At 38.8% G+C, this 24,817-nt stretch overlaps 1 protein-coding gene across 9 annotated transcripts in view; it reads right to left on the bottom strand.

Moving 5' to 3' along the window:
• Positions 1-544: 544 nt before the first annotated feature.
• Positions 545-24,817, bottom strand: part of TAF2 (TATA-box binding protein associated factor 2) — a 78,419-nt gene continuing 54,146 nt past the window's right edge. For 2 of the 9 annotated variants that reach the window (XM_036263786.1, XM_036263788.1), the window contains exons 19-22: positions 21,791-22,020; positions 19,761-19,866; positions 11,900-12,022; positions 548-1,731 (exon numbers count right to left, since the gene is read on the bottom strand). In XM_036263786.1, coding sequence (XP_036119679.1) covers positions 1,469-1,731; positions 11,900-12,022; positions 19,761-19,866; positions 21,791-22,020 — 722 coding nt within the window. In that variant the 3' untranslated portion in view covers positions 548-1,468. Of the gene's footprint in view, positions 1,732-11,899; positions 12,023-19,760; positions 19,867-20,342; positions 20,499-21,790; positions 22,021-23,413; positions 23,470-24,817 lie in introns of those variants that run through there. The other 7 variants (XM_036263782.1, XM_036263784.1, XM_036263783.1 and 4 more) reach the window with 7 other exon arrangements.

Below are 24,817 nucleotides of genomic sequence, written 5' to 3' on the forward strand. Positions count from 1 at the left end.
AACGTTCCATTTTTCCAAGAATAGTTCGGTGAGCCAACACTCAGCTCTCCGGACCCTTTACATCAATGCCACTGGGGCCTGCGGGTCTGCTCACACTCCCTCTCGCTCACACCCCTGGCCCGTGCTGGTCCACAATTCCTGCACACGTCCTTGCTTTCTTCCACACTTTTCAAACTAGTTTCTTTGGCTCAGAGAACCTGACCCCACCTCTGCCCACCGAAATCATTCTTCCTCACGGGGCAACTCAAATCCCACCTGTCCACGCAGCTGCCCACAAACTCTGCAGATAGGTATTCTATGCTCACACAGAGAGAGGTAACGAGATAAAAAGATGCAAAGGCAGAACAATCAATTTAAAAAGTTATTTATTAAACAAGTTAAATACAAATAAAAGTATATTTAAAAGTCTAACTATTGGATCCCTTTGAAATACCTATTCTGGGAAGAAGCACCTTCCAAACTTTCTAGTGATAAGGGAAATGATAAAAATACAACACATGTAAAAAGTTTTTAAACAACGATAAAGTACATGGAGAATTCAGAAATAAAAACAAACATACAAACTATTGATGTATGAAACCAAAACGTTCATGTTTTTTAAATGCTTACGGTATGCTCTCGTGAGGGCCAAATTGTCCATGTCCATGTCGATAAACAGTATCCAGACACCATTTTAAGGTATCATAATTGGTTTTATAGAAATAATTTTCAAATGTGTTGGGTGTCAATTGTTCAAATTTAGCAAACATATTCTACATATGGACATATTCACTTATGCTTAATGAAAAAATAACATAATTTAAACATCTTGATTTGAGAGCTAGATTTGATAGTTGTTAAATTCCAACATCAAAGTTGCTAAATGCATTATCAAAAGAGTTATTCAATTTTTTTTAAAGCTGCTTCTAAAAATTTCGGTAATTTAGGGCAAATTACCATGTAGTCTTATTTAGAAATTGTGATGCTTTGGTTCTGTGGTTAACACACTAAAAACGTGCAACAGAGCAGATCGCTACAGGAAAGCTTGTCTCCTTCAGGACTCCCAAGGGTGTCGTGTAATATATCCCTGGAGAGAGCGGTTTCACCACATATTTGGCAGTAGCTTCTGTTTAAAACTTTGCCCGATAACAGCCATCACAGGCTTTCAAAGACCATTCCTGGCAGTACACATGGGATCCAGGATGCGCGGGGACTGCCTCTGTGAAAACACGGCTGCCTGTGTGCAGGGGTGTGTGCGCATGTGTGCACACTGTAAGGACGTAATGGGACGAAATGGTTTACCCAGAACATAAACACATTTTCCTTATCACATCCCAAGTGTATAAATAATGTAAATCAAATTACTTAGAATTTAAATGGATTCTGAATTTCTATGGGAGGTAATTTCCCCCCATTTTATCATTTTTCACAGAGGCCAAAGCTTTAGTTACACGATCTCCCAGACCCCGAGGGAAGTCCCCTGCCCCGCTCAGTCGGAGAGAGAAGGAGAGCGAATAGACCTGCCGCTGGCGGGGCTGGACAGAGTGAAAGGCTCCTTGTCCTTCTCTTTGCTGTCGTGCTTGTGCTTGTGCTTGTGCTTGTGTTTGTGCTTCTTCTTCTTCTTCTTGTGCTCGTGGTGGTGGTGGTGGTGGTGGTCGCTGTGTTTGGAGGACGTCGACTCCTTAGCAAACACTGAGAGTGGAGCTGTGGCAACTGGATGCATACTTATCTCCAAGGGGGACTGTTCTTTACCTTCAAGATTAAAAACACCCAAATGAATTTCTGTTGGTAACAAGGAAAGTAAAACGAAAGTAAGAGGGAGCTGATGACAGTAGAGAAAAGGGATTTCTAAGTGTTATTACTTGCATGGGAATAACTAGGAATAGGAGAAGTACCATCCAAATAAGTACACAAAAATAAGTTTTCAGCACTGTGGTCAGGAAGTTGAACATCAATTCCTGTAGTCTATATAAATTATGACATATATCAGTGTGTTAACAAACAATTTTCTAAAATTTAACATTTACTGTTTTTAAAAATATGTTTTAATTGATTTTTTTTTAGAGAGAGGAAGGGAGGGTGAGAAGATAGAAACATTGATGTAGGAGATAAACATCAATCAGCTGCCTCCTGCACGCCCCCTACTGGGGATCGAGCCAGCAACCTGGGCATGTGCCCTGACCAGGAATCGAACTAGGACCTCTCAGTCCATGGGACGATGCCCAATCCACTGAGTCACACGGCTGGGCTAACATTTACTATTTGAAAGTACTATGAAGAGACCATAATGATTACATGTCATAGGCTAAGACCCACACAGCTCCTCTAACTACAGTTGTGCCCTAATGTACTGGGGGCAGGGAGATGGCAGTGCTGTATTTGTGGCATCTGGAGAACCACTTATACACACATACCATGTTATACTAAGATACTGACAATGACATCTGAAAAAAACAAGTTTCTATACTTCTTTAAAATAATTTCTAGGGATGGGCAAAGTAAATTCTTTAAGTATATTCAGCATACTTAGCATAAGAAACCCAGAAAAGGTGGGGAGCATATAAAGAAAATGTTTCTACTTGAAAATAAGAGTAATGTTACTAAAAACTAAAGCACACAAAACCTGAGAATTAGGAGACCTGTGCTCTCGAATAGGTTCTGCTGCTAATCGTCAGCATGTATCTTATCCTTCTCTATATCACCGAAAAAATGAATCAAATGTCTTTGAAAGTTCTTTCCGTATCAAACATTCTATCAGTTTAGGAATCTACACTAGTTTTCAGACTCTAGTGTCCAAGAACTGCTTCCTCCAGGCCCGAGAATCCTTGGGCCAAACCCTAAGAAAATATTCTTTCTGTGTTACTCTAGGTTAACATTACTGCTTTACATGTAGCCAACTAAGAAAAAAGCCAAAGAATCTTCTCAGGCGCCCTCCCTTCTAGATCTACAGTAGTTGGTTACCAAGTCTTACTGATTCTCACAAATCTCTTACATCTGCCCCTAGTCCTCTCTGCAAGAGCTGATTCCCACCCCCAAACTCCCTGGGCTACGTCGTGCTCGCTTCCTATCACCTGGTCTGGGCCTGCAGCGTCTTACACGCAGATCACCTGCCACGGCTGCACACACTGCTGCTCAGCCAGGGCACGTCGCCCCCAAGGGGTTATGTGGCGATGTCTGGAGACACTGTGGTTGTCACAGCTGGGGTGGGGTTGGGCAGGAAGTGTTACTGGCATCCTAAGGGTAGAGGCTCAGGATCCTGTCAAACAGCACACAATGCACAGGACAGCCCTACAACACAGACTTCTCATGGCCAAAATATCAACAGCATTCAACATGGGAGACCCTGCTCCATGGAGATTTTCCTAAAAACAAAGTGGATCATAATTATCTGCTTAAAAACTCAGTTCTAACTGACAACAGAATAACTTTAGTGAAACAGTTTCTGGAAAAAACAAGCAAACAAACAAACTTTTACCCAAACTAAAAAAATAGGCTTTTCACTAAAATGGACTACAATACAGTAGTTTCTTTTCTTTTTTCATTTATTTATTTATTTATTTACTTACTTACTTATTTTTTATCTATCTATCTATTTATTTATTTATAATCCTCACCTGAGGATATTTTTTACATTTATCTTCAGACAGAGTGGGAGGAAGGTGGGGGGCATTGATGTGAGAGAGACACATCGATTGATTGCCACCTGCATGACTCCAACCAGGGCTGGGGACAAACTGCAACCGAGGTCCATGTCCTTGGCCAGAATTGAACCTGGGACTCTCTGGTCCACAGGCCAATGCTCTAATTGCTGAGCAAATCTGGTCAGGGCTTTCTTTTTTAAAGGTAAATACTCAGCACTAATTCTAATCTAACCCAGCCCAAACCAGTTTTTAAAAAAACAGACACCACCCCAGAATTTTCCACAATCACTTCCAGCACTAATTTCAGTAGCAGCGTATACTCTACCCTGAACCTCCCTTCCCACCTATGTCTGGCCTTCCTTTCTGGACACCCGAGCTAGCCCTTTCACAAGTCTGTGGAGTTGTCAATGCTCCTCTCTGGGCTTCGAGTGCCCTTCCCTGACTTCTCGTCTGACTTGGACACTCATTCAACAAGTATCAGGAACGACATGGCAATGAGAGGAAACAGTGATGAATGAACCTGCAGACCCGAGTGATAAAAAGCAAACACAGAGTGAGACAGACGCTGAACAGGAGGCTGGAATGAGTTGGGTAGAAGTGGGAGGCAGGCAGAGGCGAACTTCTCCAACAAGTGACGGCTATGCGAACACAGGAGGGGAATGGCAAAGAAACAACACTTCAGTGATGTAAGACTCGGCTCACATGTGACTGCTGAGGGCACATTTCCTAAAATGCTCCTCCCAACTCCAAATCAGTTCTTTCACACTCCCACCACCAAACACAAGTGAGGAAATTAAGGCCTAGAGAAATTAAGTATGTCGCCCCAGATTGTACTGGCAGGTCTGAGCTACAGGACCAGAGCCCGACACGGGGTCCGTGCTCCCTCCGCCTGTCTGCGTGTCGCGCAGTGTGCAGGCAGCGCACCTTTTACCTTTGGGTCTATTCCTTCACTCAGCACAGAGAGTCTGTCTTTTTCACTTTGGTAACACAGTGTCACACAGTATCCAGCAGCCCCTACTCTCCCACCTCCCTCCCCACCCTTGCCAAGGTTTACTAAACACATGAATTTATACAAGAGAATTATATAATTGTCGTGTTTCTTTTTAAATAGAATGTCAGGTGAACTTAGTCCAACCAAAAGCAACTGAAGGTCACAAATTTTGAAGGCAGAGGGATAAAGCACAGAAACTATGACAGATGCTCCAAATGGTGTTGACTATTTCCTTTATGTCCAGCACTATTCTAAGTTTTAGAGCAAGTGAAAAGTCAAACAAAATTTCGTTACTGCAAAATTAAATTTTTTTACATTCATAAAGGTTTTGGTAAAGCTAACACTAATAATAATAATAATAATAATAATAATAATAATGCATAAGTTGCCCTGGCTGGTTTGGCTCAGCGGTTAGAGTATTGGCCCGCGGACCAATGAGACCCGGGTTCAATTCTGGCCAAGGGCACGTACCTCGGTTTCAGTTCGTCCCTGGCCCTGGTCAGGGTCATGTGGGAGGCAACCAGTTGATGTGTCTCTCTCCCTCCCCTCCTAATCTGTCTAAAGATAAGTGAAAAAATATCCTCAGGTGGAGATTAAAAAAAAAAAATGCAAAAGCTAAATAAAGAGAATGTTTATATATAGAAGCAAGTTTGGGGATGTGTATCTTTTATAATAATTGGTACCCAGATATTCTTCAGAAAAAGAAAAAATCTGAGAGATTTCTGATTCATAGTATTAGTGAAATGTGCCACTTTTTCAGTGATTTTCAACCAATGTGCTGCAAGAATTTTTAAAACATGGAATACTTGACTATTTAGTCAGGGGCACGGACCTCTTTTCCCTTAGACTGTCAAATAAACAAAAACAACCAACCCAATAGTCATCTGGTGTGAATTAATCAAAATTATACCTATTTTTATTTTTGCCAGATGAGCAAAATATATATATTTTTTTGGCGTGCCACAGAATTTTAGTCATTAGTTTGTGTGTCATGAGATGAAAAAGGTTGAAAATTGCTGCACTATATGATTTTAATTTAGGTTTTAAATGAATTACATGAATGTGGTCACAATTCTATAACTATAAGTAATCAGTTCCATATCAAATGAAATACATAGCCAGGTAATGAGGAGAGGCAATAAGAGACTTGAAGACCTCATGAACAAATTCCTTTAGCGCCTATCTCATTATTTAGTCCGTCTATATCAACAGACTGCAGCTTTCCAATCGGCTGTGTGCACCGCTGGGAGTCCGTGGTCCTTTTCTGTACTGAGGGAAGTCTCATCATCTAACCCTAAATACTTGCCAAGCTACTTGGATTGCAGAAAAGCCAATAGTTATATTGGAAAATGTACTTCCCAGCAGAGGCATCTGCCAAATGGACAACTGAGCGTACGTGGGTGTACTCTTTTCCAAGGAATACTTATATAACCACTTCAAAAGTACAATTTCTTGTCTAGGGGCCTTAACTTTGCATTAGAAGTACACTGATTGATTATAAATCTTAAATTTCTTTTGATTTCTATGAAGGCTTATTATGAAGACAATAGATTAACTGGATCCAAGGATAAAAGTGTTAGGAACCAGGGCTCCTAGGACACATGGCTGATTGCAGGTCTGGGTAGATAATTTACAAGATGAGTCTGAAATACCTGGTGGAATAGCAAGGAAGTTCAAGTCTTCCCAATGCACTCAAGAGTCAACTTAAGAGGTTCTCACTGTCCAAAGATGGGACAATTTGAATACTGATAATGAACTGGAACTGACTGATCACCACACTAGAGAATGCTAGTCAGTCAATTCATTATTTTGAAATCTATTCAGTAAACAGAAAGAATTAAGCCTTTATCTTTTTCCTATATGACCTATACCACAAGAAATAATAGATGAGGGGGAATTCAGCTTTATAAAACTAATCCAGTTTCTAAGTAAAAATGGAAAGATAACTTAAAATATTACTTTTTACAACCCTCAGAGTTAATGAATCTAACCCCTGAACATCTCAATGACCAACCTCAAAAAAGTCAGCCAGACTGAATAACACACCACCTATAAACCTGAATTCAGTTAAGCTTCTCGATACAACTACACATTTATAGGAAATACAGAGGACTCTAACGTGTTCATTACACCAGTGGTATACAATTAGTAAAATACAGACTAAAAACTACATATCAAAAACCTGGTTTATTTAATAAATACAATGTAAGGGGGGTAGATAAAAAGATTGACTGAAAATTTTAAATTTAAAAAGATGTAAAGGACATATCAGCCAATTGCAATGTGCTGACCTTATGTAAACACTGATACAAACAAATGAATTGTTGAGGATAAAAATGGCATTCATGAGTCAATTACAATTTAAACAATGACTAACTCAATACAAAAACTCAATTATTTAAAGTATAAAAATATTACTGTAGTTACGGCTTTTTAAAATCCTTATCTTTTAGAGGTACATACTAAATTATTTAAAATGATATGTGGGATTTGTTTCAAAATAATTCAGAAGGGTGGAAATGGATAAGGGTATGGATTAAACAAGACTGACCCTGAACTGATCATTGTTGAAGTTGAGTAATGGATTCATGGGGGTTCCATATACTCATCTGACTAGTTTTCCACAGCAAAACATTTTTTAAAAGGGGAAGTTAAGGCAATTTGGCTCTATCCCTGAAAATGTTAAACATCCATATTCTTGCCCTGGCCGGTTTGGCTCAGCGGTTAGAGCGTCGGCCTGCGGTACAGAAACATCCATATTCTTTGATTGAAAAAGTTCATTTCCAGAAATTTATCCCACAAATGTGCAAAGACATATTCTAATATTCATTAGACTGGTTTTGTAACAGCAGCACATCTGACAAAACCTAATGTTATAGACAATATATCTTTTTGTTTAATCTCTATCTTTCCTAAGTTTTACGAGGTCTAATCCAAGGTGATAAAAAAATGCAATTTCCTTCCCATGTGGAATTGTATGTACACAGATTTGGGGGCACATATGAGGTTACACTAGCATAAGAAGGTCATCTATAAAATCTCCAATGAGAAAAATGCATATATTATCATCCCCAATACAAACATTTATACACACAGTTTCACATATTATTTCAGGGGTTTATGAGATGCCTGAGAACTTGAGGCCCACCCAAGGTTAGGTAGGCACCACTCATTTTTGGGTTAATGAAAATCCTTTCAGTGACCTGAAATACATCTCTCTATTGTAGGACAGCAGATATATCATAAAAAGTGTAATTTTATAGCACACACACACACACGCGCGTGCGCGTGTGTGTGTATTTCACATTACAGTTTTTCTCCTTAATGTTATATAGAAAGAAGAAAACAGATGTTCAGTTTTGTTGTTTTGCCCAACATAAACTCCTTCCTAGAGACCGAATAAAATGCACTATGGATAAGAGTTTGCTGCAGTCAATTTAACAAATGTAAAACAAACAGAAAGAGGTACAAATGCAAAACAGCCTAATGTGGAAGTTTTCCAGCCCATCGAAAAAAGTGCTGATAACAGACAGTGAGTAACCAACTAATTCTATTAAGTTGAATTCACATTAGGTATATGTTTAAATTTAACACAAAACCTGCAGTTTCTATTAAGAGAATTGTAAAATCTGTTCTTTGGATTCTTTAGATCACTATAAAAAATTAAAGTGCAGAATTATGTCATTATAATTTAAGAAAAAAATCAAAAACTGTTTTTCGTATTCGAGTGTCAAAAGAAAGAACTGTAGGGCTCTCAAGCACTTTGGTTTTGGTTTTAAAGGATTTCATGCATCAGAACACTGCTTTGCTGACTTCTGCCAGAAGGGTTACACAATACAGCAGCCCCAGCTAGGCAAGGGCAGAACTCTTCTCTTCCCCACAGAAATCACTAGGGGCTCCCCTCTGCTCCGCTCCAGCTCCTGTCCCCGCCACCTCCGCTTCATCTCGGCGCCCTGCAGCAGCCTGGGAGACAGACCAGGCTGCAGGGTTGGGACAGAGGACATGGTGTGCTTAACCAGCTACCATGGGAACCATAAGCACTTTCTCCACATCCCCTTCTTTACCTCAGGGGAGGGAAAAGCAATAAATAGTATAAAGTAATGAAGGAAAAACACCCGTCGCTTTTCCTTTCTTACTCCAAGTTGCTTAACCTACCACGTTCCCTACCCTAAACAGTCTTCTCGTTACCACAAGGAAAGGCAAAATGGAAAGAAAGGTTTAAAAGGAAACCATGGCCTTCCCTCTAACAGGTCCCAGCTCTTATGTGACCGGCACCCACACCTTCCCTGTCCTGTCAGAGGACATCTACAGCTTGTCCAGTTCAGTCACCATCTGCTTCCTGGCTCTGAGGGACGCACCTCAGACGTCACCTCTGCTCATGAGGAAGGAAACAGGGTCCCAAACTCAAAGCCGTGGCCTAAGGAGACGGCACACGTGAGCAGACAGACGCCCAGGTGCAAACAAAGGGAATCCTTACAGGGCCTCTCAAGTTAGCTTCTTCCAGAGAAGCTGGGAACCCAGGTTTTTATGTGTGATCTCCTCATTTTCAGTCAACTACAAAAACTCTGTAAGACTTCAGGAGACCAAATAAAAGCTGCCTCAGTTAAATAAACTGAGTAAGGCCCCAAAACCCACTTGTGAACTTTCCCCTAGAGACTTAAGAGAAGAAGCCACAGCTTCCCTGACCACTGTTTTATGCCTCCTTTCCTGACCCCCAACTCCCACCCCAGGCCAAGACGACCAGAGGGGACCGTGGTGCCTGCTGGGAGGAGGAAGAGAGGCAGGCCCGTCTCACTGCACTGGGACGGGGCACGCTGAGCTTCTGACAGTCCAAAAGGTGGAGGCCGAGAGTGCCCTCCCCTCAGAAGCACTGTCACACACAGCGGCTAGGTTTCACACTTCTGCTCTATAGGGATAAAAGGGTTTTTGTTGGCTAGATTGGGAAAGTTATCTATCAAATATAATAATTTGTCTACAGGAAAACTTATTTAGATTCCCCCCCAAATACATGCAGAAATAAACCTTTGGAACACTATTATTTGTAAAATCAAGGTTTTCTAAATTCTAATAGTAACACTAAGTTTTAAGACTTGCTCAGTGATCACAGATACATTTAAAGAAATTACAAAGGCACATTAAAGAATGTATTCAGCCCTGGCCAATTTGGCTCAGCGGTTGGAGCATCGGCCTGTGGACGAGAGTCCTGGGTTCGGTTCCCTCTAGGGGCATGTACCAAAAAAAAAAAAAAAAGAATATATTCAGCCCTGGTCGATTTGGCTCAGCATTAGAGCGTCGGCCTGCGGACCAGAAAGGCCCGGGTTCGGTTCCCTCTAAGGGCACATACCTCGATTGCAGTTTGTCCTTGGCCCAGGTTGGGGTAGTGTAGGTGGCAACGACTCAATGTGTCTCTCTCACATTGATGTTTCTCTCTGTCTCTTCCTCCCTCCTGCTCTATCTGAAGATAAATGCAAAAATGTCCTCAGGTGAGGATAAAAAAATAAAATAAAATAAAATAAAATAAATACAAAAATGTCCTCAGGTGAGGATTCAAAAAAAAATAATGTATTCAAAATTAGGTTTTAATGATTAGTCTATATATAATATACTGGTATACATTTTGTCTAATGACACAACAGGGAACTACAGTGATAGCAACTGAAGCTAAAATTTTAAAGCCTTCGTGTTCCCACTCACTCGCCTGTATCTCCTCCCCAGTCTTCCCCTCTGATGCCATGAGAACTACAGGGCTGTGAAGAGAGATTCCCAAAAAAGTAGAAAAGAATTTGTTAAAGAAATATGGCACAATAATACAAGAGCACACTGGTGGGCACAAAAAGGTGTTATGATTTGCTTTTATACAGGGTAGTGTGGAACGTCACCGAGAAAAACCAAACGTTCTCAGATTATTTTCTGAAACAGGAATGCATGTGACTGTGGAGCTCAGACAGAATTCATTTTTTAAAGGCATAAAAGGCAGGCAGAAGCATCACTCTCCAACTGTATCAAAAGGTTTGAAACAGCTTCAGTTTCATAATTGTAAAAAATGTACAAAATTTTTATGTCTAGTAAAATTTTAATAAGTATAATGACAATAAAACAAAATTACACCAAAACAATAACAAATAAACCCCTCAAAACCCCAGAGAATACAAAACCGGCAACAGTCCAAAAAGGTCAAAATTCCCTTGTCAAAGTATGGGCTAAAGTTTCTAGGTAATTTCCTTCTGAAATACATTTTATGAATCTACTACAATAAATGCATAAAGTGCACAAAAAGATATAATAAGCACCCAACAGTCTGGGGTCACAATACCAATATTACACAACAAGCAAGAATAATATTTTGAGGTGTTACTTTTAGCTTAAGTCTTCCCCTAATCACATTTGGTTTCCTAAGTTCCTCAAATCAATAAACAGTTACTCTTTTGTTTATATCATAAAAACAGGGTTTATATAAGCAAACCCATCCCTTGAAATTTTAAAGCCAGATTAATGACTTCTGGAAAAACTATTTATAAAAGTGATTTTGCTTATGTATCTTGTTTTTCACTCCCTGTTCCTTCAAAACTTGAAGGCTGAATCTTTTTAATCAGCTTTGACTTATTTGGATTATAATCTTCCCTTTGCAAGCAACAAAAGAACAGAGTAAGCAGAAGACAATATAAAATAGTAGCATAGGTAATAAACATATATGAACTGAATTACCTTTCATAAATTTAAGCCTGATTAGTATGAAATAATTTGAAAGTCAAAACATGTGAGTTTTCTAGGTATAGCGTCAAGTCTCCATGGTTGAACCAAATGTAAAACTTTCAGGGGAAAGGAGAGAGGAGAAATAAGTGGTAGATTTTTGTATTTTACGAATGTACAAAGGCTCAGATCTGATGATTTCTACTGAAGCTGACATTTTCATATTATAATATTCTTAGAAAAAGCATTACAAGGAAATAGCAAAATATTAATAGGTAACTTTAAATGACATGAGGTACATTTCCTCTTTCCTTTCTACTTTTCTGTTATTTCCAAGTTTTACAAAATAGGAGTACATTACTTTTGAAATACTAAAAAGTCTAATTTAAAATAGTCTTTATGTTAGATACTATAAATCAATGTGTTGTAAGAAAAGCAAGTCCTCAGATCTATAGTTTTAATGTATTTTTAAGTTAAAAGAAATTTTATGTTGGACACCTGAAACTAATGTTATATTGAATGTAAAAAGAAGAAAAAACTTTATGAAATCTATAGATCTGTTCTTGAGCCAAAAAAAAAATTATAACAATAATCTCACCTGTTCCCTTCCGCGCAAGATCCAGACTCCACGGGGGTTTCGTGGTGGGTGTGCCATCACCCCCTGGCGAATGCTGGGGCAGCAAAGCAGACCGAGAGCTAGCTGGCCGATATTTAGAAAGCCCTAAAATGCCAAAGGAGCTGAGTTAATTTGTTTCCCAAAAGGGGGGAAAAATGCCCGATAGGTTTTTATAAGCTAACCTTTAAACCAGAAGCAGTTCAACAGTAAATTTTAATAAAAACAAGAATGTATTTTTACTGCTGAAGATACCATTTAGTTTAATCCTTTGTCATGGTTTCTATATACTTAAGTCTGAGAATAATACACATTCAAGAAAGACAGTAAGTTAACTGGCTTGCTGAACATATAAAATGGATTCTATAATTGTGAGGCAGAAATCATGTCATATTTCTTAATATTTACATGGAACTTTGCATATAGTAAAGACTGCCAGCTACTGCCCCTCAAAGTTGCTAATAAATTCCATTATAATATTTACTCAACAAACAGATAAAAAATAACTTAGGGGTTACAGAAGATATTTAAAATAGAAAATGTTTTAATGGTATAATATGTACAGCATTGTAGTGGTTTTCAGGAGGCCCAAGACTCTCTAAATTATCAACAAATAAGATACATAAACCAGGTAAAACATTCATCTCTTTGTGTCTTTCATTTGTCACATGGAAAAGTTCTAAGATTTGGGTCTAGCCCTGAGTTGGCTATTACTTATGTTTCATTTAGGGCAAGTCATCTGATATCTTTCTGCTTAAGATTAGTTATCTGTAAAAGGGATAGAATAGATAGAGAATTGTTAAGATCTCTAAAAATTATAAAGCCAAGAAGTTCATGACCTGTCAGTTTTCAAATATATTTAGGCTCATATCCTATCTGAAGTCAGTTCTCAAAATCTACTACCTCATCCTGGATTACAGATAGTGAAAAATAAACTAGGTCTCACAACTAAAATTAAACAAAGCCAAACAAACACAAAGCTGACCAAGGTGGAAAAGGACTCCGCCCCAATGTGACATGTTAGAAAAAAACTCATTCAAATGTAAAGAACGTAAAAGACAACAGGCATTGGGTATGAATAGGATTTCACAATAAAAATAAATAGTAACAATAACAAAAAAAAGTCATATTTACATTTAAAAAGTATATCATAAAGTAAATAAAATTTTATAGTTAATCTTTTAAGCTATTACATTTATGACAATAAGAGTACTATGACAAACAAAAAATGATGATAAATGAAAATTAATTAATTAATGGGCAGCATTAACTTTAGTCAAAGAATTTTAAATTATGGTTACATTAATAAAAAGAAACCAGATCTGTATTTTAACTTTGAGGTTAAGCCTACTATAAAAAAAAAAGAGAGAGAAAGATAAAGAAAGACATTAATTAAAGTTATTGGAAGACATATGATGAATGGATTTTAAGAAAAACAAATCCAGGGGGTGGGGAGACAATGGGATGAAGGAAGGTGAAGGGATTAGCCAAAGAACATATACAGTATGCGTAACCCATGGACACAGACAACAGTGTGGTGATGGCCAGAGGGAGGGGCAGGAGGGGGCTGTGTTTTGGTGGGCAAAGTAGGGGGAAATGGGGACATGTGTAATAGTGTCAATAATAAAAATGAAGTAAAATAAATAAAAATAAAAAACAAATCCAGAAGCATGCCAAATATTAAAAAAATAAAATGGAAAATCAAAAGGAACACTTATTTAATTTATTCCTTTGCTAATATGTGTTATAATCTGATACAATCTAATATTTTATTTTATACCAGCTTTTAAACTTTATAGCTGTTCATTTGAAAATAAAGCTACACAACAAGCAAAATGGCGGCGGGGTGAACGGAAACTACACAGACCGTCTCCCAGAACCAAACTGGAATTACAACAATAACACAGAGAAATCGATGGGAAAAACCAACAGAAAAGCAGCTTGCGAGGACCATATAACCAGGGACACTGACTCCATCCTGGTAGGATGGCGAAGGCGCCAGACGGGGGCTCGGCAGCGGCCTCAGCTGGGAGCGGCGCCCTCGGGTCACACTCCCAGGCGGCCCCACAGCGCAGAGCCAGGACAGAGGCTAAAACAGCCACAGCCACTCACCTTGGGCTCCGGCAGAGAGAGAGCAGACTGGACTGGAGCTGTGTGGGGACACTCGGGATGTGGAGGGCGCTCAGAGCTGAGTGCAGCCACGCAGGACGGTGGCCATATTGCTCCTTCCCAGGGCTCTGAGGAGAGGCAGCAGCCCCTCCCTCGAGGATCCAACCCCACCCTGTGGGCCATTGAAATGCTAATTGAGGCTCATTAACAACCAGCATCTGCCCCACCCTCGGGAAATCCCCTTGTGCTGAGCACCTGAGGGAGTTTTACAATCAACTGACAACCCAAAACTCATCAAGTAACCTAGACTGCTAGCCTCCAGGCAAAAAGCTAGAATATAACTGTACCTTTCCTGGGCTAGCAACCAGGAAAGTAAGACTTGACAATGGTGTTTAATGTGGGTCCTCCCTCGCTCATCTAAACCCAGGAGAGGGAGCCACAAACAGCAGAACACCAACACCCACAGGGAAAACTTGACAGGCTCCAAAGCCCACTGTGAGAGCCAAAATGGTGAAACACAGAAACAGAAGCCAAATGAAACAGCAAAAGACCTCCACCAAAGATGAGATCAATGTGGAGCAGCTAGGCATGTTAACAGAGCTAGAATTCAGAGCCATGATCTTGAGGAAGATCAACAGCATGAGTAAGGACATAGAGACGCTGAAAATAAGCCAATTGGAAATGAAAAACCATCAAGAAGAGATAAAAAATGACATATCAGAAGTGTAAAACACATTGGAAGGTTTAAAAAGCAGAGTAGAGAAAGCTGAGGACCGGATCAGTGAATTAGAAGACAGGATAGAAAAAAATCAACCAATCAGAAAAACAAAAGGAAAAAACAATTAAAAAACAGGAAGACAGCTTAAGAGAATTGTAGGACAACTTGAAACGTAATAATATTCGCATCATAGGAGTAACGGGAAAAAGAAAATGAGCAAGGGATAGAGAATATATTAAAAATAATAGTCACAGAAAAATTCCCTAATTTGGTGAAGGAAGAAGGCATTCAAGTTCAAGAAGCACAGAGAGTCCCAAGTAAGAAGAACCCAAACAGGCCCACACCAAACATAGTAATTAAAATGCCAAAAATTAAAGACAAAGAGAGAATCCTAAAAGCAGCAAGAGATAAGCAACAGGTTACCTACAAAGGGAACCCCATAAGGCTCTCAGATGACTTCTTACAAGAAACACTACATGCCAGAAGGGAATGGCATGAAGTAATCAAGGTCATGAAAAACAAGGATCTGAATCCAAGACTACTCTACCCAGTAAGGCTATCATTCAAAGTAGAAAGTCAAATAAAGAGCTTCCCAGACAAAAAAAGGCTAAGGGAATACATTAGCACCAAACCAGCACTGCAAGAAATGTTAAAGGACTGCTGTAATTAGCAGGAGAAATGGGAAGAAAAATAGAATCACACTAAACAAAAATGGCAATAAATAAGTACATATCAATAATCACCTTAAATGTAAATGGATTGAATGCTCCCATAAAAACACACAAAGTAGCTGATTGGATAAGAAAGCATGACTCATCTATATGTTGGTTACAAAGACCCATCTCAAAACAAAAGACTCACATAGGTTGAAAGTGAAGGGATGAAAAAAAATCTTCCGAGCAAATGGAAAGCAAAAAAAAGCTGGGATAGCAATACTCAAAACTGATAAAATAGATTTCAAAACGAAGGCCATAACTAGAGACAAAGAAGGCCACTACATAATATTGAAAGGATCTATCCAACAGGAAGATATAACCTTGATAAACATATATGCACCCAATATAGGAGCACCAAAATATATTAAAAATCTTCTGGAGGACTTCCAAGGAGAAATCGACAGCAATACAATCATAGCAGGGGACTTCAACACCCCGTTGACAGCACTGGATAGATCCTCTAGACAAAAAATTAGCAAGGAAACAGAGACTCTAAACGAAGCACTAGACCAAATGGATTTAATAGATATCTACAGAGAATTACACCCCAAAACTACAGAATACACATTCTTCTCAAGTGCACATGGGACATTCCCAAAGATAGACCACATGATAGGACACAAACTAAATCTCTACAAGTTCAAGAAGATTGAAATCATATCTAGCATCTTCTCAGATCACAATGGCATGAAACTAGAAATCAATTGCAACAAGAACATGCAAAGAAATTTCAACACGTGGAGGCTAAATAGCATGTTATTAAACAATGAATGGGTCACTGAGGAGATCAAGGAAATTAAAAACTTCCTAGAAACCAATGAAGATGAACACACAACACAAAATCTATGGGATGCAGCGAAAGCAGTCCTGAGAGGGAAGTTCATAGCACTACAGGCCTACCTCAAAAAACAAGAAAAATTTCTAATTGACTGTCTAACCTCACAAGTTAAAGAATTAGAAAGCAAACAAAAAGAAAGCCCCAGCGCAAGTACAAGGAAGGAAATAGTAAAGATCAGAGCAGAAATAAATGACATAGAGACCAAAAAAACAATTCAAAGGATCAATGAAACAAAGGGCTGGTTTTTCGAAAAGATAAACAAGATCGATGGACCCTTAGCTAGACTCACCAAGAAACAAAGAGAGAGAACCCAAATACACAAAATCAGAAATGAAAGAGGAGAAGTAGCAACCAACACCACAGAAATACAAAGGATCAATGAAACAAAGGGCTGGTTTTTCGAAAAGATAAACAAGATCGATGGACCCTTAGCTAGACTCACCAAGAAACAAAGAGAGAGAACCCAAATACACAAAATCAGAAATGAAAGAGGAGAAGTAGGAACCAACACCACAGAAATACAAAAGATCGTTAACAGCTACTATGAACAACTATATGGCAACAAATTCGACAATCTAAGTGAAATGGACAAATTTCTAGAAACACACAGTCTCCCAAAACTGGACCGGGAATAGATAGAAAACTTGAACAGACCAGTAACAACTAAGGAAATTGAAGAGGTTAATCAAGACTCTCCCAGCAAACAAAAGCCCAGGCCCAGATGGCTTCACGGGGTAGTTTTACCAAACATTCAAAAAAGAACTAACACCCATCCTCCTCAAACTATTTCAAAAAATTCAAGAAGAAGGAAGACTTCCAAACACGTTCTATGAAGCCAGCATAATTCTAATTCCAAAACCAGAAAAAAACACTATGAAGAAAGAAAACTACAGGCCAATATCCCTGATGAACATAGATGCCAAAATCCTGAACAAAATATTAGCAAATCGGATCCAGCAATACATCAAAAAAATTATTCACCATGACCAAGTGGGATTCATTTCAGGGATGCAAGGCTGGTACAATATTCGCACATCAATAAATGTGATACACCACATAAACAAAATGAAGAATAAAAACCACATGATCATATCAATAGATGCTGAAAAAGCATTCGACAAAATCCAGCATCCATTTCTGATAAAAACGCTCAGCAATGTGGGAATAGAGGGATCATATCTCGACATAATAAAGGCCATATATGAAAGACCTACAGCCAACATCATACTCAATGGGCAGAAACTAAAAACATTTCCATTAAGAACAGGAACAACAAAGGGATGTCCACTTTCGCCACTCTTATTTAACATAGTACTGGAAGTCTTAGCTACAGCAATCAGACAGGAGGAAAAACTAAAAGGGATCCAAATTGGAAAGGAGGAAGTGAAACTGTCATTATTTGCAGATGACATGATATTATACATAGAAAACCCTAAAGAATTCATCAAAAATCTACTAGACTTAATAAATGAATTTGGAAAAGTAGCATGATACAAAATTAACGTCAAGAAATTGACGGCATTCTTATACACCAATGATGAACTCACAGAAAGAGAAACTGAAAAAACAATCCCATTTACCATTGCGGCAAAAAAATTAAGATACCTAGGAATAAACTTAACCAAAGAAGTAAAGGACCTATTTGCAGAAAACTACAGGATATTGAAAAAAGAAATAGAGGAAGATATAAAAAAGTGGAAGCACATACCTTGTTCATGGATTGGAAGAATTAACATCATTAAAATGTCCATACTACCCAAAGCAATCTATAGATTCAATGCAATCCCCATCAAAATACCAACGACATATTTCACAGAACTAGAACAAATACTGCAAAAGTTCATATGGAACCAAAAAAGTCCCCGAATAGCCACAGCAATTTTGAAAAAGAAGGACAAAGTAGGTGGGATCACAATATCAGATATCAGGTTATACTACAAAGCGACTGTAATCAAAACAGCCTGGTACTGGCACAAGAACAGGCATATAGACCAGTGGAACAGAACTGAAAACCCAGAAATGGACCCAAGGCAATATGCTCAACTAATATTTGACACAGGTGGCAAGAGCACACAGTGGAGTAAAGACAGCCTCTTTAATAAATGGTGTTGGGAAAATTGGACAGCTACATGCAAAAAAATGAAACTAGATCATCAACTTACACCATACACAAAAATGAACTCAAAATGGATAAAAGACTTAAATGTGTCCCGTGAATCCATAAAAATTCTAGAAGAAAATGTAGGCAACAAAATTTCGGACATCATACGGAACAAAATTTTCACTGATACATCACCTAAGGCAACAGAAACAAAGGAAAAAATGAACACATGGGACTACATCAAACTAAAAAGCTTCTGCACAGCAAAAGAAACAATCATCAAAATGGAAAGGCAAACCCCTGTATGGGAGAACATTATTGCCAATGATATATCAGATAAGGGGTTAATTTCCAATATATAGAGAGTGCTCATACAACTCAACAAAAGGAAGACAAAGAACCCAATTAAAAAATGGGCAGAGGAGCTGAATAGACACCTCTCCAAACAGGACATACAAATGGCCAAGAGACATATGAAGAAATGCTCAACATCACTAATCATCAGAGAGATGCAAATTAAAACAATGAGGTATCATCTCACACCTGTCAGAATGGCCGGCATCAACAAATCATCAAACAAGTGTTGGCGAGGATGTGGAGAAAAGGGAACTCTAATACACTACTGGTGGGAATGCAGACTGGTGCAGCCACTATGGAAAACAATATGGTGTTACCTCAAACAATTAAAAATTAAACTTCCATTTGACCCAGTGATCCCGCTTCTAGGAATATACCCTAAGAAGCCTGAAACACCAATCAGGAAGAATATATGTACCCCCATGTTCAAAACAGCACTATTTACACTAGCTAAGATCTGGAAATAGCCCAAGTGTCCATCAGTAGACGAATGGATAAAAAAGCAGTGGTACATATATACAATGGAGTACTATGCAGCTGTAAGAAAGAAAGATCTCTTATCCTTTGAGACCACATGGAGGGACCTGGAAAGTGTTATCCTGAGTGAAATAAGCCAAGCAGAGAAGGACAAATACCACATGATCTCACTTATATACGGAATATAATGAACATAACAGTCTGAGGAATACGGTAGACCCAGAGACATGGTAGTGGAGCACAGACTGACATCCCTAAGAAGAGGGGGTGCGGGGGGTGGGAAGAGATGGACCACAGAACTTATATGCATGTATACATGACCAATGGACACGGACAACAAAGCCGGGGACGGGGCGGGGTTGGGGTGGGGAGGGGGGTGCCAATGTGGTAAAAAAGGAGAAACATCTGTAACAAAAAAATAAATCAAAAAATTGGAGAAAAAAAACAGGAAAGAAAGCTACACACCTTAGAACAGTGGTATCATGTGAACTCTCTGCATCAGCCCAGTGACTGCAATACACTAATCTTACCTGGAGTAGACGGCCTTTCAAGCATGTTCAAATGATGAGAAATGAATGCCTGGCTGTCATGAACAGTATCCATATCTATCTCCTCCTCATCTTGAGAACTTGAAAACTAAAACACACACATAGAACAAAAGAGAAAAAGAGCCATTATATCACTTCATGTCTGGATCTTAGCTCTTAGGAAAAGGAGCAGAGACCACAGGATATACCCCCAAATAATCTTAAAAGGAAGTCTCTTTATCTCAAAAAGTATTGAGAGAGAGCGAAAAGATTATGTGGTCCATCCTCCAAAAGAAGCTGCTTAGAAATGAATGGAAATGTAATGGCAACTAAAATCTATTCCTTTGTTATGGGAGAGGTGTGAGCTGTGTAGATCGTGCACACGCAGTTCCTCCCCAAACAGGGAAGAAGTATGTGACAATATAAGTTAAACAATCAGTTGGAATGTTTTAGAGATGGACATTTGGGTTTTTTAATGATTCAGTGAGTCCCATCTGTTCCTAAGGAAAAACCAAGTATTCACGAAGATTTACAAGAAGGTGAATATCCTACACTGTTAATACAGGTTTAACCTGTATTTCTTACTCTGATTTTGAGTTTGACTTTACTGCTATCCTCATTCTTCTCCAGTATTTGACCAGGTTCTAGTGGGGACCCCAGTGGTGTATCAGACTTCCTCTTCACTCCCTGCTGATGAGCTGATATATTACATGATGCTTCTTTGGCAAGGTGATCATCTTCCTGCGGCAATATTTGAGATCAAAATTAGATTTCTGAGGAAATTAGCTCGTATTATAGCTGAAAACTAATAGCTACAGCAATCATGCAGATTAGAGCATGCCCAGTGCCTGAAAGTTATCAGCAATGGGCTCAAAATAAATTTCACCTTTTCCTGTCTGCTGGTTTTTTGGGGGAGATGGGAGTTATTTTGGTGAGTTTTTAGAGCTTTCCCAAAAGAAGTATCTTTTGGCGTCATTTTCTGCTCTTATCCTAGACTCCAAGTATGAATGTGGATAAATTAACATATATGGGCAAGAATTATAAACATATTCATCTCCAGAGATGTATAGAGCTATTCAGATCTGAAAGAGCTCTTTAATGAGTCTTTTTTTTCCTATGGAAGTTATCTTGTTCTTCATAACCCAAACTCTAGGATACATTTTAAATTTACAACAAGTACAATTATATTTCAGAAAATCTAGGTAAGTAGGTAATTTAAAATGACTATTTCTAACTATCATAGGGAGAATCTAAATTTTAAAGTGCCAAAACACCAGTAGGGAATTGCCAGGCAAGTAATCTGGTCTAAATATTGGTGAAAAATGAAGCTTGAAGTATTAGGGACATTTTGTCATCAATAAGAAAATCATTTCTGAAAAACATTAAGTTACAATAAAATAACTGATATGTATCCTAGTCTTTCTACAAAAAAGTCTGGTAATTTTACAGTGTATAGGTAGAAATAAAACTTTTCTAAAGGCAAACACATACATACGTGTATGTGTATATATATATTATGTAATGCATATTCTCCTCCTAAATCAGAGTACTCGTTTATCTGATCCTCAGATGTTATCTATCTATCTATCTATCTATCTATCTATCTATCATCTATCTATCTATCTATCTATTTAATTCAAGAAGCATTTGCCAGGCACTTATCATGTTTGGAACTGTACTAGGAATTACAGAGTAGGAAAGAAGAGTCGAGGCCCTTGTGTTTAGTTTGCCATTACCATACATGGACGAGAAGATTAATACGTGACAGGTTCAACATTCATTTCTATTTTCTACTAATCAAAGAGAAAATTCTGTGCTCAGTACAAACAATCATTATGTCATCATAAAAGGAGTAAAGAACTGACAGTACCATATAGTTTACAAAGTGCTAAATGAATGTCAGCCAGCAGTTTTTAAAAAGGTACAAAAAAACTGTTAGTAGCTTTAAGATTGGCCAGTTTAGAAGAAGCAATTCTCTTCTGTAGAGAACTCGATACAATAAAACTACATCTTCCGTAATACGTGGTTCTTACAGGGTTCTGAAATCCAACTAGCTGTGCGTGGCTACTTGGATTAAGTGCAGTTTCTTGGTTGCCTGTGATGGCCTCTGGAATTATGGTCGGATTCAAGACAGCTTTTTTCTCTTTTAGATTAAGAACCAACCCAAGCTCTGGCAAGGGTAAGCAGGAAGGTCTGCTGAGGCCAAAAAGTGTGAAGTACAAGTCCACAGCACCACACCGTAGCCTCCAGTCATGTGAAGTGCCTAAGAAGGAAATAATAAAGAGATGACGCTCAATATGCACATTTAACTGCACATTTTTAACTGTTTCTGAATTGTACAGAGGGAAGAAATGAAAGGATTATGATGCTTAAAAGGAGCCATCTCTTGACCTAAGCCCTACTGGCAAACCCTCTACCCTAAAGGTGTATCTGATCTTAACACAGACATTTATGAATTATTACAGGAAGAATGTTAGTGAATGAACTAGTAAATTTTTTAACTGGAAAAGTGTTTTATTATCATACCATTTTTCCTTACAAAATGAATACTAAAAAATAGTATTTTTTCTGCTTTTAAATTTTTCTTTTAATTCCCCCTCCTTGGTAACTATTCCACATTTGTTCATCCTCTGTTCTTCGTGTCTGATTTTCTTTTTTAAAAATATTTTTTCTGCCCTGGCCAGTTTGGCTCAGCGGTTAGAGCGTTGGCCTGCGGTCCGGAGAGACCCGGGTTCGGTTCCCACTAAGGGCATGTACCTCGGTTGCAGTTTGTCCCCGGCCCTGGTTGGTCGTGCGGGTGGCAGCCACTCGATGTGTCCCTTCACGTTGATGTTTCTCTCTCTCTCTCTCTCTCCCTTCCTCTCTCTCCCTTCCACTCTATCTGTACAAAAAATGGAAAAATGTCCTCGGGTGAGGATAAAAAAAAAGTAAAATATTTTTTCTTTATTGATTCTAGAGCAAGAGGAAGGAAGAGGGAGAGATAGAAACATCGCTGAGAGAGAACATGACTGGCCGCCTCCTGCATGTCCCCCACTGGGGACTGGGCCCACAACCTGGGCACATGCCCTGACCAGGAATAGAACCATATATCTTGGTGCATGGTCCACACTGGCCGGGATGACTTTCTTCTGAAACAGCCTGTTAGGAAGGCAGTGCTCTATGGGCCTTCATGAACCCTAGCACTAGAAACAAATTCCCCTAACTCTCAAATTCATTATGTTCAGGTTTGAAATATAAGAAACCCTATAACTACTTGAAATAACACAGTTCTACACTTAAATTTATTGTAGAGGAGGAAAATATTTTGATAAACACCTTTATATTTGTGTTGTTATACTAGGTTTTTGTTTTAAAAAAATAATAATAAGCAAATCTCAGAGATGGCAACAGGCCGTAAAACACATGTTGACCAGAAGACTGCCTGTATAGAAATTCAGCTTCCAGTAGTTGAGAGAACAGAGGCAAGTTCTTTCAATTCCTTTGATGAGTCTCAGTTTCTTCATCTCCAAAATAAAGGTTCTGGTCTCCGACTTGCCATAAGCATAATGGCAGACCAGAGCGCACCAATATCAGAGTTCTTCTCACTTCCCTTTCCTTACCCAGTAGAGTGCTTCAGGAAGGTACTGCCATCAAGTAAAACTGACTGATCAGATAAAATTAGTTACCGAGGGTTAGGTAATTTCTATGGTTTCCAGGCTGAATTTGAAATAATCTAAAGAATTTAAAACACATGAGAAGAAGCAATATGTAAATTCTTCTGGATAAGAGAATAAACCCTATAAATATTTATCTTTGACCGTGGATTCAATAGAGCACCATAGCCCTGGCCAGTTTGGCTCAGCAGTTAGAGCGTTGGCCTGAGGTCCAGAGAGACCTGGGTTCGGTTCCCACTAAGGGCACGTACCTCGGTTGCAGTTTGTCCTTGGCCCTGGTTGGGTTGTGCAGGTGGCAGCCACTCGATGTGTCCCTTTCACGTCGATGTTTTTCTCTCTCTCTCTCTCCCTCCCACTCTATCTGAACAAAAAATGGAAAAATGTCCTTGGGTGAGGATTAAAAAAAAAAAAGCACCATGTTTTAAAAGCAAAAAAAAAAAAAAATTTCGACAGCAAAAATATTAAGCTTTGTGATTTTCAACAACAAATATTAAAATAAGTAAATTATAATCAGCTAGTGATTCTGATGAGATTTGCTCTGGTAAGTGAATATTATGTTAATTATATGCAAAGGTAATCTACATGAAGGAAATGATAATTTCATGAAGTTCATACTATAAGCTGCACTGTGGTAAGCACTCTGCTTGCTCCATTGCTGGCAGAGAGGCACCATCAGTCCTGACATCTTCAGCTCTGCTACTGTGTATAACCGAAACAGCACTGCTAGAAGCAAGAGAAAGAGGCAGGAGCCCCTGAGGAGGATAAGGTTTTATGTGCTAAAAACTATGAAGAAACCAGAAATGGGAAGAACAGTACAGAACGAAAGTAAGAATTTCTCACTGGAAATCCATTCCCTTCTCTGGAATATGTATATCTGGACACTTCACTGGCCTGACATCGCTTCATGTTTTGTAAACCTTCATTGTTCTCTTCTTCAAAGCATAAGAATCCTGGGCCTTTTCCACAGAGGCTGGATGGCTCAAGCCTCTAAAAGAACGAAAGGCATCCTGCCAGAGCAGCTGGATACCCAAGGGTGCAGCAAGAAAAGGAGATCTTAGGCATTTTACCAGGAAAACAAGAATGGTTTAAGATACATTTATACTAGAAGAAAACTAAACCTTGAAGATCAATATCACCTAATTATGCCTGCTGCCATCCTGAACATTCTGTTGTAGATGACATCAACATCAGTAAATAAGCAACTGAATGTGCATTCTTTGAAGTTTCTAAAAAATTATTTTAATTTAGAAAAGCAAATGAAAACATATATTGATAAGCTAGGATATACTGTTTGGTATTTTGTTTTGTTTTTTTTTAATCCTCACCCGAGGATATTTTTGCATTTATCTTCAGATAGAGCTGGAGGGAGAGAGGAAGGAAGAAAGAGAGGGATGAGAAAGAGACACA

The sequence above is a fragment of the Molossus molossus genome, unplaced genomic scaffold (genome assembly GCF_014108415.1).
Source record: "Molossus molossus isolate mMolMol1 unplaced genomic scaffold, mMolMol1.p scaffold_m16_p_16, whole genome shotgun sequence".
Taxonomy (NCBI): Eukaryota; Metazoa; Chordata; class Mammalia; order Chiroptera; family Molossidae; genus Molossus; species Molossus molossus.